Below are 16881 nucleotides of genomic sequence, written 5' to 3' on the forward strand. Positions count from 1 at the left end.
GCTATAGAAATTAGCTTGCATTTTATTTGCTTTCTCCCCTCTGGCTCAGAAGTTGTCTTTCTCTGGCCTGTTAAGTCAGTTACCATTCCTCCATTGGCTTTCCCAGTTTCTAAAATGTTGAATTTTCTTGTTTGCTACTGTCTATCTTCTTTGTCCTTGTGGCTTTATACATTTTTCAATAAAAATTAATAAATTACTTTTTAAAGCAGTTTTCGATTTAAAGAAAAATTGAGCAGAAAGTACAAAGAATTTCCATATACAGTCATGTACCACTTAACAACAGAGGATACATTATGAGAAATGTGTCATTAGGCGATTTCATCGTTGTGCAAACTTCATAGAATAAGCTTATACAAGCCTAGTATAGCCCACTACCTACTTAGATTATATGGTATAGCCTATTGTTCCCAGGCTACAAGCCTGTGCAGCATGTCACTGTACAAAACAACATGAGATTGAATCAAGCACAAGAGAAAATGATGCCATCAAGAGACACGGTAAACATACGATACATGAGGCTGCTGTCAGCTTGACATAGCACACTGTTTACAGTAAACTTTTTTATAAGTAGAAAGAATACATTCTAAAACAATGATAAAAAGTATAGTATAGTAAATACAGAAACCAGTAACATAGTTGTTTATTATCATCAAGTATTATGTACTGTACATAAATGTATGTGCTATACTTTTATATGACTGGCAGCCCAGGGGTTTGCTTATACCAGCATCACCACAAGCATATGATTAATGCATTGCACTATGACATTACAATGACTACAATGTCAGTAGGTAATAGGAATTTTTATCTCCATTATTACTTAATGTGACTATGATCATATATGCAGTCCATGGTTGACTGAAACATCACTATGTGGGGCATAACTATATATAGTATGAACATATGTGCCTAGGAACTAAAAATAAAAGTCCATGCATACTTTTCCAAAATAATTTTGTTCCTTGGTATGTTACATTTATTGCAACTGTGTTTAACATTTAAAAAATTCAGGTGTAAGAGGCATTCTCTGAAAATTCATTGTTTTCTTCCTTTCTAACAGGTTTGAGTTTATCAGTGCTAGTTGTAATGCTTAAACATGTATAATTATTTATTAGACGAAGCTATAACTAATGACACATATAGTGGCAATCAGTTTTGTATAGTGGTTTAACCAGTCTTAATCAGGACTGTATAGATAGGGATGAACTTCAAAGTATGGAAGTTGGAGGACATATATGCTGAGGAAAGTCAGCATGGAAGGGCTGGCAGATTTCAGTAAACAAGCACACATTTCGGATTTCAAAATGCATTCTCCAAACTGGCACCATGGCTGTACCGTGTAGAGGATGTTTACTGCATGCTGGTTTTACAGCATTATACACAGAGTTCTCTACAGCTATTCTGAAACATGTTTAAGTTTTGCACTCAAGAAGTAAATTACTTTGATTGCCCAGGTCAGTCAGTCATTTTTGAGCATTGAGAGGAGATTCCTTTGAATCCATGCCTTCAGAGGCATAGGAGCCAGTCAGGACCCTGCTCCAGTGGAAAAAAAAAAAAAGATTATTTTATTGAAACCCCAGCTTTCTTTAAAAGATGCCAAGGAGCACTGAATTACAGGACTGCCATAAAGCCTTTCCTTTATTTTTTTCACCACCCCAGGGCCCAGGAAAAAAGGAATGTCTTTGTTTTCAGGAGTTACCACAGAGTTTGGAACCTTCAGGGCTATTTCTGAAACTTCATTGGGATGTGCCCAAAAATCCTTAACACATACAGTTGAATGGAAAAGAGTTTTGAGATATTTCCTTTTTTTTTTTTTGCATAAAATATATTTAATGCATAAGAGAAAGTCTAGCTTAAAGAAATTGACTACTTTTGAGATAAACAGTAGGGAATCTGTGGTCCAAAGCTCTAAAACCAATTAGTTAATAAATGTTTACCGAGTTGATCTTGGGGGTTGGAAAAAAATGGCGGCGTAAGGTGAGCCTCTGTAAAGCTCCCTTGGAATTTACAACTAATCGGACAACAATAACTCCACAAAGGACTCCCTGCACAGCATACAGGCAAGATGAAGAGGCCCACTACTGAATTCACCTCCAGGTGGGTGAATCGCGCAAGCGGGGGAGGAGGGAGAGGAGAAGTGCGGGGACGGAGCCACGAGGGCGCAGGACACAGACCTAGCTCAGTGCTCGGAGCTCGCTGCTCCCGGAACTTCCGCAGCTGCGGGAGAGGGAAGGACTCGAACTGCTAAAGCTCTGCTTACGGCCCACAGGGCTGAGGGGGCAGCATATAACACGGCTGAACCCAATGCTCATGGCAGAGACCTCACGGAGCAAAGACTGAGGAAAGAGGGCTGAAATCGGTGGTTTAAGCCCTCACTGCCGAGCGCAGAACTGAAGCCTTAGCACGGAGACTAGCTGCCCCCTCCTTACCCTCCCAGAGCTCGCCCCGCCCCCACCTGCCCGGTGCTAGAAGCGATAAAGTAGCAGTGTCAGATCAAAGAACAGAATATTTGCTGCTCTGAAAACTGTGGACCGCAGACACAGATTCACAGCTCAACTAGTTCCGGCAAAGGGGAGGGAGCTGTGGAAGCAGGACTGGCTGTGGTGGTGGTCACCACCATTGCTCTGGGCCACCTCTCACAACTCACCCCGCCCCTGGCCCCACCTATTTGGGTGAATCCCTGCAGGAGTAAACAGAACTGCTGAAACATACGGGCCCTGAATCTGGTGCCGAAAGAACTTGGGAACTTCAAAAGCTCTTCGCATACCTATCAACCTGTTGCAGAAGCCACTCCTGTAGATGTCTAGGAAGAGAAATAGTAAATCAGTGATTGCCATGAATAACCAAGGCAACAAGATAGCTCAGAAAGAAAGTGAAAAGTCTCCAGAAAAGGAACTTAGAGATATGGAAATATGTGATTTAATGACAGAGAATTCAGGTTGTAATTCTGAAAAAAAAGAACGAGATGCAAGAAAACACAGAAAGTCAGTTTAATGAACTCAGAAACACCATCAAAGAACACCATGAGCATTTTACAAAACAGATTGAAATCTTGAAAAAGAACCAAATAGAATTTCTGGAGATTAAGAACTCAATAGAAGAAATTAACAATAAAATATCCAGCTTAGCTAGTAGAGTTGACCAGATGGAGGAAAGAATCAGTGACATCGAAGATAGGAACCTGGAAATTACACAGATGGAAGAAGAAAGAGACTTGAGACTTAAAAGAAATGAAAGAACTCTACAAGAACTTTCTGACTCCATCAGAAAGAGCAATATAAGAATAATGGGCATACCAGAAGGAGAAGAAAGAGAAAAGGAAACAGAGAATATATTCAACCAAATCGTCGATGAGAACTTCCCAAACTTGTGGAAAGAACTGGATCCTCGAATCCAAGAAGCAAATAGAACACCTAATTACCTCAATCCCAACAGGCCTTCACCAAGGCACATTGTATTGAAGCTGTCTAAAATCACTGACAAAGAAAGAATCCTCAAGGCAGCCAGGGAAAAGAAGACGGTAACTTACAAAGGAAAGCCCATTATATTATCATCAGACTTTTCAGCAGAAACTCTACAAGCTAGGAGGGAATGGAACCAAATATTCAAACTATTGAAAGAGAGAAATTATGAGCCAAGAATAATATATGCAGCAAAGATCTCCTTTAGATATGAAGGAGGAATAAAGACCTTTCCAGACATCCAGAAGCTGAGGGAATTTTCTAATACACAACCTGCACTACAAGAAATACTAAAGGAGGCTATTAGACCACCATCAACAGGGACAACGTGTGGCAACAAAAACATAAAAAGGAGGAGAGTAAAGACCTGAACTGGAATATGGGAATGGAGAAAGTAAGCGTGCTGAAGAAACTGGAATACTCTAAATATCAATTTTCTTGTACATAAACTTAAGGGTAACCACTCAAAAACCATCCAGATCTGAAATATATACTGTAATAAAAGAAGAAACAGAGGGAATCATCATAGAATACCACCACACAGAAATAATAGACAACAACGAAAAGGCAAAGAAACAATGGAGACACAGCCTTACCAGAAAACTAAAAACAGAATGACAGGAAATCCTCACATATCAATAATCACCCTAAATGTAAATGGACTGAACTCACCAATAAAGAGACACAGAGTAGCAGATTGGATCAAAAAACTAAACCCAACCATATGCTGTCTACAAGAGACACATCTCAGCTACAAGGACAAGCATAGACTCAAAGTGAAAGGGTGGAAATTGACACTCCAAGGAAATGGTACCCAGAGAAAATCAGGTTTAGCCATGATGATTTCCGATGAAACAGACTTCAGGGTGAAAAAGATAACAAGAGACAAAGATGAACATTTCATAATAGTAAAGGGGACTATACAACAAGAAGACATAATAGTCATCAATATTTATGCCCCCAATCAGGGAGCACCGAAATTACCAAGCAACTACTATCAGAACTAAAGGGAGAAATTGACCAAAACACAATTATACTAGGGGACTTAAATATATCATTGACAGCTATGGATAGATAATCCAAACAGAAGATAAATAACAAAATAGCAGCCCTAAATGACACATTAGATGAATTGGACATAATTGACATATATAGAGCACTACATCCTAAAACATCAGACTATACATTCTTTTCGAGTGTACATGAACCATTCTCAAGGATAGACCATATATTGGGACATAAAATCAGCCTCAGCAAATTTAAGAAGAATGAAATAATACCAAGCATATTCTCTGATCACAAAGATTTGAAATTGGATATCAACAGCAAAAAGAAAGCTGGAAAAAACACAAATACATGGAGATTAAACAACATACTTTTAAAAAACGACTGGGTCAAAGAAGAAATTAGAGGAAAGATCAAAAGATACATAGAAACAAATGACAATGAAACTACATCATACCAAAATTTTTGGGATGACACGAAAGCAGTTTTAAGAGGGAAATTTATATCATTACAGGCCTATCCCAAGAAACAAGAAAAATCCCAAATAAATAACCTCATGTTACACCTTAAAGAACTGGAAAAGGAAGAACAAGCGAAACCCAAGGTCAGCAGAAGAAAGGAGATAACAAAATCAGATCAGAAACAAATGAAATAGAGAACAAAAAGACAATAGAAAAAATTAATGTGACAAAGAGCTCGTTCTTTGAAAAGATTAACAAAATTGACAAACCCTTGGCTAGACTCACTAAGATAAAAAGAGAGAAGACACTAATGAACAAAATCAGAAATGAAAAAGAGGATGTCATCACGACACCACAGAAATACAAAGGATCATCCAAGAATACTATGAAGGACTATATGCCACCCAATTCAATAACCTAGAAGAAATGGACAAGTTCTTAGGAACATATAGCCTTCCAAGGCTGAATCATGAGAACTGGAAAATCTAAACAGACCGATCACCAGTAACGAAATTGAATCAGTCATCAAAAACCTTCCCAAAAGCAAAAGTCCTGGACCAGATGGCTTCACTAGTGAATTCTACCAAACCTTCAAAGAGGATCTAATACCAATCCTGCTCAAACTCTTCCAAAAAATTGAAGAAGAGTCAGTACTCCCTAACTCATTTTATGAGGCCAACATTACCCTGATACCAAAACCTGGTAAGGACAACAAACACAAAAAAAACTACAGACCAATATCTCTGATGAATACAGATGCTAAAATCCTAAACAAAATTCGAGCAAATCGAATACTACAATGCACTAAAAAGATTACTCATCACGACCAAGTGGGGTTCATCCCCGGGGTACAAGGATGGTTCAACATTTGCAAATCCAACAATGTGATACATCACATAAACTAAATAAAGGACAAAAATCATATGATTCTATCAATTGATACAGAAAAAGCATTTGATAAGATACAACATCCATTTATGATTAAAACACTTAATAAAATTGGTATAGAAGGAAAATACCTCAACATAATAAGGCCATATACGACAAGCAGGTAATCTCATAATTAATGGTGAAAAGCTGAAGCCCTTTGCTCTACGTTCAGGAACACGACAACGTTGTCCCCTATCACCTCTGCTTTTCTTTTTTTTTTTTAAATTAATTAATTTATTTATTAGTTTCAGGTGTACAAAACAAGGTAATACTTAGACGTTCATCATTTATATCCCTCATACTGTGAACCCCCCTCCTCCCATCCACTATCCCTTCGACCTCACACTGAACCATCACATTATATATATAAAATTATAGTTGGCATTCATTAATGTTTAGCTTCTGGTGTACAATGCTATGATCAGGTATCCACAGTATCCCTGAGGTGGTCTCCCAAATAGGACGCATGTCCATCGGATACCCAACAAAATCTTTACAACATTATAGAATACCTTCCCCAAATTAATTTTCAAAAAAACCCTGAGGCCATCTTTTGGTTACCAGCTGCTTCCAAATCCCTTCACCTTTCCCCTTATCCCCAACCCCCTCCCACACACCCATCTAACCACTCTCGTTTTTTCTCTGCGTCCCCAAAACTGTCTCTGATTAGTTCATTCACATAGTCTTTTCTTTAGATTCCATATATAAGTGAGATCATATGGTACTTGTCTTTCTCTTTCTGACTTATTTCACTTAACATAATGTTCTCTAGATCCATCCATGTTGCTGCAAATGATAAGATTTCTTTCTTCTTTATGGCTGCGTAATACTCCATTGTATAAATGTACCACAGCTTCTTAATCCAGTCATCTACCGATGGGCATTTCGGTTGTTTCCATATCTTGGCTATTGTGTAAAGTGCTGCAATAAACATAGGAGTGCATACAGATTTTTGAATTGGAGTTTTGGATTTCTCCTCACCTCTGCTTTTCAACATAGTGTTGGAAGTCCTTGACAGAGCAGTCAGGCAAGAGAAAGAAATAAAAGGCATCCAAATTGGGAATGAAGAAGTTAAATTGTCACTCTTTGCAGATGACATGATGCTATATATAGAAAACCCTAAAGACTCCACCAAAAAGCTATTAGAAACAATCAATGAATACAGTAAAGTTGCTGGCTACAAAATCAACGTACAAAAGTCCATTGCTTTTCTCTATACCAACAATGAAATCTCAGAAAAAGAAACAGAAAAATCAATTTCTTTTGCAATTGCAGCAAAAAGAATAAAATATACCTAGGAATGAACTTAACCAAGGATGTGAAGGATTTATATGCTGAAAACTATAAGACAGTTTTGTAAGAAATTGAAGAAGACACAAAGAAACGGAAAGACATTCCGTGCTCATGGATTGGAAGAATCAACATAGTTAAAATGGCCATATTACGCAAAGCCATATACAGATTTAATGCAATCCCCATCAAAATCCCAATGGCATTTTTTAAAGAAATAGGACAAAAAATCTTCAGATTTGTTTGGAACCACAGAAGACCCCGAATAGCCAAAGCAATATTAAAAAAAAAGAACAATACTGGAGGTATCACACTCCCTGATTTTTGCTTGTACTACAGGGCTACAATAATCAAAACAGCTTGGTATTGGCGAAAAAACAGACACATAGACCAATGGAATAGAATTGGGAACCCAGAAATAAAACCACATAAATATGGACAGATAATTTTTGACAAAGAAGCTAAAAGCATACCATGAAGAAAAGACAGTCTCTTCAATAAATGGTGCTGGCAGAATTGGATAGCTATGTGCAAAAGAATGAAATTGGACTGTTATCTGTTACCATGTACCAAAATTAACTCAAAATGGATCAAACACTTAAGCATAAGTCCTGACACAATAAACTGCATTGAAGAAAACATAGGTACTAAACTTATGGACCTTGGGTTCAAAGAGCATTTTATGAATTTGACTCCAAAGGCAATGGAAGTAAAAACTAAAATAAACAAATGGGATTATATGAAACTGAAAAGCTTCTGCACAGCAAAAGAAATTATTGACAAAATAATGAGGCAACCAACTGAATGGGGGAAGATTTTCGCAAACAGTGCCTCTGATAAGGGGCTAATATCCAAAATATACAAGGAACTCATGAAACTCAACAAGAAAAAAACAAACAATGAATTGAAAAATGGACAGAGGACCTGAAGAGACATTTCTCCAAAGAGGACATAGAAATGGCAAATAGACACATGAAAAAATGCTCAACATCGCTAATCATCAGAGAAATGCAAATGAAAACCACAATGAGATATCACCTCACCCCAGTCAGAATGGCTTTCATCAATAAGACAAATAGTAACAAGTGTTGGAGAGGCTGTGGAGAAAAAGGAACTCTCATACACTGTTGGTGGGAATGCAGACTGGTGCAGCCGCTATGGAAGGCAGTGTGGAGGTTCCTCAAGAAATTAGGAATAGAATTACTATACGACCCAGCAATCGCTCTCCTGGGTATCTACCCCAAAAATGTGAAAGCATTTCTCTATAGAGACACGTGTACTCCAATGTTCATTGCAGCTTTGTTTACGGTGGCCAAGACATGGAAACAACCAAAATGTCCTTCAATAGATGAATGGATAAAGAAGTTGTGGTACATATACACAATGGAATACTATTCGGCGTTATGGAAAGATGATATAGGAACATTTGTGACAACATGGATGGATCTTGAGAGTATAATGCTAAGTGAAATAAGTCAGAGAGAAAAAGCAGAGAACCCTATGATTTCACTGATATGTGGTATATCAACCAAAAAGAACAAGACAAACAAATGAGAAAGAAATACTATAGACACAGACAATAATTTAGTGGTTACCAGAGGGTAAGGGGGTGAGGGGTGGGTGATGAGGGTAAAGGGGATCAAATATATGGTGATGGAAGGAGAACTGACTCTGGGTGGTGAACACTCAACGGGATTTATAGACGATGTAATACAGAATTGTACACCTGATATCTATGTAAATTTACTAACAATTGTCACCCCAATAAATTTAATAAAAAAAATGAAAAGAAAGAAAAAATAAATGTTTACTGAACACCTGTTTTGCACAAGTCTGCTAAGGAGGTTTAAAAGTCTGAGATAAATTCCTGCCCTCACACTGCCTTCTTGGACAGAGAAACCCAAATTCTGGGAACAATGCAAGAGTTAACTAGTAAGTCTAGACAAATACACAGGCAATGAAGCAAGGTTTGGGTTGGGCTTACAAAAGAGTGTTTCAGGCAATATATTCTAGTGGTTTTGAATAGACGCACCACAATGATCTGAAAAATCCTGGACAATGTTCACCAAGAAAGTACACATTAGGCTGGGATTGAAACACAGATAAGAACCAGATAACCTGATCGGGCAGGGAAAAACAAATAGCAAATAGTCTTGGGGAGAGTGTGGTGGTTAAGAGCAGGGAGTGGGAGAGGTTAGAAGGGTGAGAAGGAGCCAGATTGCTAAATGCCCTGATGGTAATGCCTAGCTGAGAGGCTGAAAATTATTTTTGGGATCCAAGGTCGACAGCAGTGAAAAACTTGACACTCAATGGGGGGATCCCTTTTCCTTCTCTCCCTCCCCTTTTTGTCCTTTAAAAACGCAACCTGATTCAATATTCTCAGCCGCTGGGAAATAAGGCAGCAATTATGGCACTCACAGGTGTTCCTGGCCCTGACGTTCTCTCTGAGGTGGAGCCCAGGGCAGTCGGAGGGAGTTGGACAAGTAGGATTAGACCGGTCAGCAGGCTGATTCCGGCTTCGGTGAATATGCTCACTGCCGGAATAGCCCTGGGGTTGAAGGAGGTTCCCCGCGAGTGACAGGCACTTTCACTATTGGAATGTCTGTGAATACACGTGGCGACTGCGGAGCGCCGGCTGAACACCGTCTCTTTTCAACATATGATTGGTGTTTACAGGTTTTGTCTATCGTTTTTCCCCGAAAATAAGTCCGGTCTTATACGGTAGCTCCTGCTCGCTAGACATGGAAAACTAATAACAGTGATGAAACGACAACATGTCACAGGGAGGGCTGAACAAGGACAGTGCGTAAAAGAGTCCCAGAAAAACTCGTTTTCCGTGCAGACGGGTCTGCATAATCTGCATTCATCTGTAGCCTCCCATCCCCTGGCCCTACACCCGTGGGCGGCCCCTGCACTCTGCTCTCCTCCCTTGCAGCCAGCAGAGGGCTCCCGGGCTCGCGCGCTCCACCTCCAGACGCTTAGGTGCTTGGGGAGGTAGGCTCCGACGAGGGGCCGAGCGCACTGCCGCCACGGCCCTGGCACCGTCTCACCGGGGTGCGTCCAGAGCGGGGAACGAGTGCCCGAGCGCCGAGGCCGCCAGGGCCAGTGCAGGGGCCACTTCTCGCGAGGTGGGGAGGAGACTCAGGAGGAGAGGGGAGGAAGAGGGGGAGGGGAAAAGGCAGGAGGAAGGGAAAGAGAGGAGAGGAGGAGGAGCTGCCCCGCCCAACGGAGCTGCGGGAACGCCAGAAGCCCCAGCCCTAGCCGCACGGCTGCACGCTCTCCTCGCCGCTCCCACGCCTTCCGCGGGCGTCTAGGGCCGTAGGAGCTTGGCGGATCGGGAGGAGTTCCCGCGGCCCGAGCAGCCTCCGGAGCCGAAGCAGGGTCCTGCCAGCTGTCCGTCAGTCCGTCGGCCGCGGGAGCTGCTAGGAGGCGTCATGTAGCAGCAGCAGCAAGCCCACCACGGATTTGCAACTATTTATTTATTTAGGTGGGGGAGAGGCGCGGCGAAACTGTCTCTCCGCTGGGCCTTCTCGCCTTCTCTCATTTGCGCGCTGCTTTTGCCTCTAAACACCGAGGGGTTCGAAGAGGGCGGGGCCGTGGATCAGAGTGGTACCTGCGGTCCCCGCGCGGAGGAGCCATGGCGGAGGAGAGCGCCGAGGTGCCCCGCGAGCTGACAGGTAAGAGCCGCACGAGTGGGTTTTCCCCTACGTCTGCTCTCATGGCCTCCGCCGCGCTGCCCACCCGGGCCGGGGTCCCGCAGTCTGGCGCCCCGGGTCGGACTGCGGTTGGGCGGGTTCCGGGGGCGCTGGGAAGTTTGCTCCAGTCTGACTGCCTGGAAAGCCTAGTCGGGAGAGGCCGGGGGCGAGGGGGGATGGGAAGGCGGGAATCGGGCGCCCGCCGCCTCCCGCGGTGACCAGGACTTCAAGGTTGGCGGAAGGAGATGGCTGCCTGGGTCTCGGGAGTTCTGTGGGCGAGGAGAACCTTTACAGCGTCCGGTCCACTGCCCCAACTCGGGGAAGTCCAGCACTGGACGCCTGCAAGCGCGCTGTAGGTCAACTCCACGTCCCCGCCCCCCAATCCGAGACAAGAGGTGCCCCGCTGACATGCAGATTTGAAGAGGGGGAATGCTAGTGTAGTAAGGACTTACTTTGGTAAGGCGTGGCTTCGCTTAGCGAGCTGGGAGCGAAAGGGTTACAGGACCAGGAAATTGAGGGTTAATAATAAAAACCTTATTTTAGTAATAATTACCCTACCTATTCTTCCCACCCCAGATCTCTTAGGGAACCAGTGTGGGGTACCCTATGCCAGGTGACCCATTATTTGAGTCCCTTGACTTACTTTTTCGGAAGAGGGTGGGGGCCTGGATTTTATGCTTTGGGGGTTTAACTTAATTTTTTGGAGGCTTAAGATGGCAGAGCTAAAATGAGGTAAGGGGACAGTGTTCTGAAAACGCAGCGTTTAAGCCTGTGTGTGTAGCGTGTTGTAACAAGGTATGCGTGTCTGTGCGCTCGTGTTTTGAGCCCCAGTGATGTATATTCCTTACTATCCCTGCCTTGGCACACTACACGGCCTACAGCTAAGTAAGATGATGTTGAATGGTGCTGACAGCAAGAGGAAGTAGTTCTCATCGCCCTTTCATTGGCATCTGGGGAATTTGCCCCCTGTTCCTCCTTTTAGCCACAATACTTTGCAAAAGTTTGAACTATGTGCTTCTCCTTTAGTGATTCTTAACTCAGCAAGTGAATCTTGATGGAAAGAAGCTGTTGCTAGGTTTGTATGGAAGCTTCTGCTTTTGTTGAATTGAAAGGAAAAAACAACCAGTTATTTACCTGAATTAAGGGTATGAAGTAGCTCCCTCCGCCCCCCCTCATACTCCTGGCCTCCTCCCTCCTCAACCCTTTGGAGTCTCACCTCAGGTAAGTATCAGCTGCTTTTGCTGGATGGAGTGACTGGTCCATCCGGTTCTTGGAGGCTGAGACCTTTCCAACACTCTGCCTGGAAGAGGAAACAGACCCAGAGTTCTGAGCTGCCTCTAGAGGTCCTGAGAAAGAGTTTAGGGGAGGGCTTGCTTAGCTGGCCAGGGGATAAGGATAACTAAAGAGGGTAGCAGATTTTTCAATTAGTTGTCCTGACCCTGGTAGTGAAAAGTATAGGTAATTAAGACTCAAGAGAAAGGGTGGTGAAGGATGGAATGGAAATGAGACAACTGGTTTATTGATGTTTTTTAAAAATAAGTACTTTGGTATATTTTTAAATTTGAATTTAACCCTTATCTAGAAATAGGATTTTTATGTTTATCGAGTCTTGTCCACCTCACATGTCTTTCAACTAAGTGACACGTTTTGGGATATGCCCAATCTGATTTTTCTGGGCCTTTACATGGTCTAATTCAGTTGGGATAGGGGAAATTTGTGCACCTGCTCTTCTCTCTAATTTCAAATGCTCACAAGAGTTGCGCTCTGATCAATCCAAAATGGCAAACATGTGAAAACCTCAATATATTCCCTTAAAGTAATCCCCCAAGGCATTTGAAAACATACTGTGTATCTTTCTGATTATGAAAGTAATACAGGCTATTAAAAAAATTTAATGGCAGAGAAGAATGAGAAGAATATGTGACCCATATTACCACTCCAAGATAGTTACTTTTAACCTTTTGGTGTATAACTTTCCAGTTTCTTTTCATGTGTATATATTCTGAAGTCTATTTCAGATGTAGCCAGGAGGAGAATAGGGAAAGGACATCCCAGGAAAGAATAATATTTGCAAAATCCTGAGGCTGTAGAAGGTGGAGATGACAGGGATGATTGCGTCTTTAGATGTGTGCTGAGAAGTTAAGTTGAAAAAATGTGAAAGACCTTGAATGACATGCTACAAGATCAAGGTTCATCCCCAAATGACTGCTACTCATAGACCAAGAGTGACATGGTCAGTCAGACCTGTGGTTTTGGAAGGGTCACTTTTGGTTATGGAGGGGATAGGGGCTGATACTAGGTTGAAGGTCCTGGACTTTGTCTTGGTGAGAGATTCTGGGGGCGAGAGAGTTCTGTCTTGGTGAGAGATTCTGAGGCCTTGAATGTAGGGTCAAGCCCAGGGATCAGGAGCTGTTTAGGAGGGAGTTCTAGGAGGGAGTTCTCAGATAGGTGACTGGCTATCTAAGAGAAAGAAGTTGAAGATAGTGGTGAGAGGAGGAGGAGAAAGATGATGAGTTTGGTTTGGGACCTGTCTAGTTTGGGGTCCTCATGGGATTCCCAGGAACACCTTCCTGCCACCATCCAAAAGTTCAGGTCTCCTATGTCTCTCAATCCTCTTGTTCCATTGTCTTTGACCACTCTTTGGGGTGTTGTGCTGTGATGAATTTGGAAGAACAGATGGCAAGGAGCACCTTGCCCTGGTTATACTTTTCAGATCCAGCTCTGGGTCTTTGCTCTATATCCTAACCTTCATGTCAAGGCACTCACAGAGAATGATAATCTTTATATGGCACTGAGGGCCTGAGGTAACCATCCAAGTGAGTTTATGAATTCCTGTTGTGCTTATGGTCTGCATGCAATGTAGTGCTCCATGATACTGCCTGACAGTCCCCCCCCCCCCCCGTTTTCTTGTGTGTGTATCCTGTTTATCCAGCAAGATTGTCATGCCTTATGTGGACTGGTATTATGTCATAGGCTTTTATATTTGAGCACACAGTACAAGGCACAAAGTAGGTGTTCATTAAATACTTGGTGAATGGTAACTATCAGTCTTGTTAAAACAAGCAAATAATAAAAAAAGGACAAACAACAATAAACACAACCAAAAATACTCCTTTAAATGTTCTCTCCACCCCAATGCTTTTTTTCTTCTTAATAAAAGATTATAATGAAACTATACCCTTCTTGCAGAAAACATAAAGGATGTTATTGGCAGAAAGATAAAAATTACAGTGAAGAAGAAAGTAAAATTGGAAGTTAAGGGAGACAAAGTTGAGAACAAGGTGCTGGTAAGTATTATAATTTTTTTAAGAAAATGGTTAGAAATGAAAGTGTTTTTCCCTTCCATTATTTTGATTGCTTAATTTTCATACAGCACTAGTTCTGTTTTATATTTTGCTCAAAAGATCTGATGATCATTTTGTCCTAGATTAGAGTATTTATTCATTGACAGTTAAAAGTAGAATAATTTAAATTTTAGAAATTGAAGTTTTTACATTTATATTTCTTAAAGTTGTAATAGTTGCCCAAGTTTAGGTCATCTCCTAGAGCTTGTTTTCATATTAATCAAAGTTTGATGTTTAATTGACCTTATTTATTATCTTTGTTGTGGCTGATTTGTAATCTTATTTGTAAGGATTTAGGAAGGAATATAGAAAAATTCATCTCATGTCAGTTTAATTATTTGATTAATTTTTCTCAAATGTTGTATCCGAATCCATCTTGCGGGTGATGAGCTGAGAATGTGAAGAAAACATTTGTCCTTTAACATTGTTTTTTTTTGGTGTTTCAGAGGGAAATGCCTGCTAGAGGCAGCATCTGCGGGTGCTGAGATTGGACTTGGGGTTCCATCCAGTTTGTGAGAGGAGTTGCTGTGGGGGCTGAAGGATTGAACCTTGCTGGGTACAGAGTTTTAGGCAGTTGTCCATGCCTGAGTTGTACCTTCAGAGAGGTGAAAAGCTTTTTGTGGTATTTTAGTGGTTTCTTGGTTGAGAATGTGACAAATCTAAATTTAAGCTTTGATGAATTCGTCTTGTTTTTATTTTTGTTGGAGAGAATACTCTGTTTATCTTCTTATCCTTGAGAATTTTTAAACATAGGTAATAGTAGAGACTAGTATACTGAACCTTTTTATCTAGCTTCAACAACAATTCAGTGTTTCACCAATACTATTTTATCTATTTCTCCACAGGTTTGTTTTTATTTTTTTTTTCCTGGAGTGTTTTAAAACAAATATCAAGTATATGTCATTGAAAGAGGATGTTTTTAATGTGTTTCTTCAGTTGAAGTTGGTACAGGATTTGAAGTATCTTTCTGATAACATATGTCTTGAAAATCTTTAAAAATATCTGCCTGCCTTCCCCTGTAGATGTAAGGATTGTCCTGGTGATAGATGACTTCTGTTTCTCTGTGCTCTGTGTGTACAAGTCAGGATGGCAGAGAAATTGAAATGGGAAAGCTTGAGTGACTTTTGGGCTGCAACAAAATGTGTTCATATAGACTGTACAATTAAGGTCATCCATAGTAGAAATGAGTGGTGCCATCGTTCTGTTTTATTTGGCTTTAACAAAGAGTAAGTTTCCTTAAAGTACATTTTACTTAATGTTGTTGTATTATAGGATTCTGGTATTTTTTGGAGGTGGTCATGTAGAAAGATGAAATTTTGTTTCTGTCATTTGTTCTTTTACATGAAATATTCACAAGGTGGACCCATTTTTATACAACTTAAATGCCAAGTACTATTTGCCACAACAGTCTAACCCAGTACATGATGCTATTTTGTATGGATGCTGTTCATCACACTAAAAACAAACTCATGTCATGAGTAAAATTTGCAAAGTTAAATTTCAAAGACAAATTTAAATGTCCAATATAATGAAATTAGGTTAGCACCATTTAAAAATATTTATGATTAGTACTTAATGTCAAGAATTTCTTTTTTTTCTGGTTCATCTTAACATTAGTTGGAGTTGATTAAGGTTGTACCCAGATTATAAGTGTATTTGAATTTAAGCAATTATCTCCCCAAATCTGGAATCTGAGCAGTTTCTAGTAGCTTAGTGTAAACTTGTTTTGACTTTTCCTTACTTGCATGGGCAGGAATTATTAATAAAAATATTCAAGGTCTGACAAACTTCAAGTTTCAGCAAGATGGTCTATGAATTAACCTTCTTTAAGTTGTTGATTTTGGAGTTTCTGAATTTTGAGAAATTCAATTACTTAAAACATTGGAGGATCTCTTTATAATTTGCATTTCTGACATTCTTTTGGCTGTCAGTCCACTAAATACCGTATTTCTCCCAAAATAAGATTGGTCTTATATTAATTTTTCTCCAAAAGACTCATTAGGGCTTATTTTCAGGGCATGTCTTATTTTTTCATGTACAACAATCTACATTTATTCATTTCTTCATGTATAAAAATCTACATTTATTCAAATACAGTCATGTCATCTTCTTCTGGAACATCATCATAACTCTCCAAACCCCAAATTCTGGCTTGAATTTCTTGCGACTCCATTTCCTGTAGAACCATGAGAGATTGGCCCTAATCTCTCATGTCCAGCAACAGAACTCTCCTTAAATGAGCATTTCTTGTCCATGTAGCCTGCTTTGTAGTGCATTGGCAACACAGCTGTCAGTGGTTTTATCCCATGAATTCTTCACCCAAGTCAGGACCTCTTGCAGGCTAGGCTTCACCAAGTTTCCACACTGATTTCTCTCCATTCTATTTTCAATGTAGTCATTGATTTCCATGCGCAAATCTTCCGTAAATGGCGTGTTTATTGCGATATCAAGAGTATGGAGATAGGCAGCCATTCCTGTGGGAATCATTATTTGATCTATTCTTCTCTCTGCAAGGAAGTTCTTCATGTCTTGAGCGTGGTGAATGCTGACTGAATCCCAGATTAAGCAGACCTCTTTGGCCACCTCACAAAACAAGTGGCAGCATTAAATCGACCCACTTCCTTATAACTGCTTGTGTGCACCAGGCTTTTTCGGTTTCAAGAACATAAATGCCTGAGACACTTTTAACCTTATC

At 40.7% G+C, this 16881-nt stretch overlaps 1 protein-coding gene across 9 annotated transcripts in view; it reads left to right on the plus strand.

Moving 5' to 3' along the window:
- The first annotated feature begins 10316 nt into the window (after positions 1-10316).
- CARMIL1 (capping protein regulator and myosin 1 linker 1) overlaps positions 10317-16881 on the plus strand; it is a 381971-nt gene continuing 375406 nt past the window's right edge. For 7 of the 9 annotated variants that reach the window (XM_081026679.1, XM_081026680.1, XM_081026681.1 and 4 more), the window contains exons 1-2: positions 10317-10824; positions 14032-14129. In XM_081026679.1, coding sequence (XP_080882805.1) covers positions 10785-10824; positions 14032-14129 — 138 coding nt within the window. In that variant the 5' untranslated portion in view covers positions 10317-10784. The remainder of the gene's footprint in view (positions 10825-14031; positions 14130-16881) is intronic. The other 2 variants (XM_081026678.1, XM_081026677.1) reach the window with 2 other exon arrangements.

The sequence above is a fragment of the Rhinolophus hipposideros genome (genome assembly GCF_964194185.1).
Source record: "Rhinolophus hipposideros genome assembly, chromosome: 19".
Taxonomy (NCBI): Eukaryota; Metazoa; Chordata; class Mammalia; order Chiroptera; family Rhinolophidae; genus Rhinolophus; species Rhinolophus hipposideros.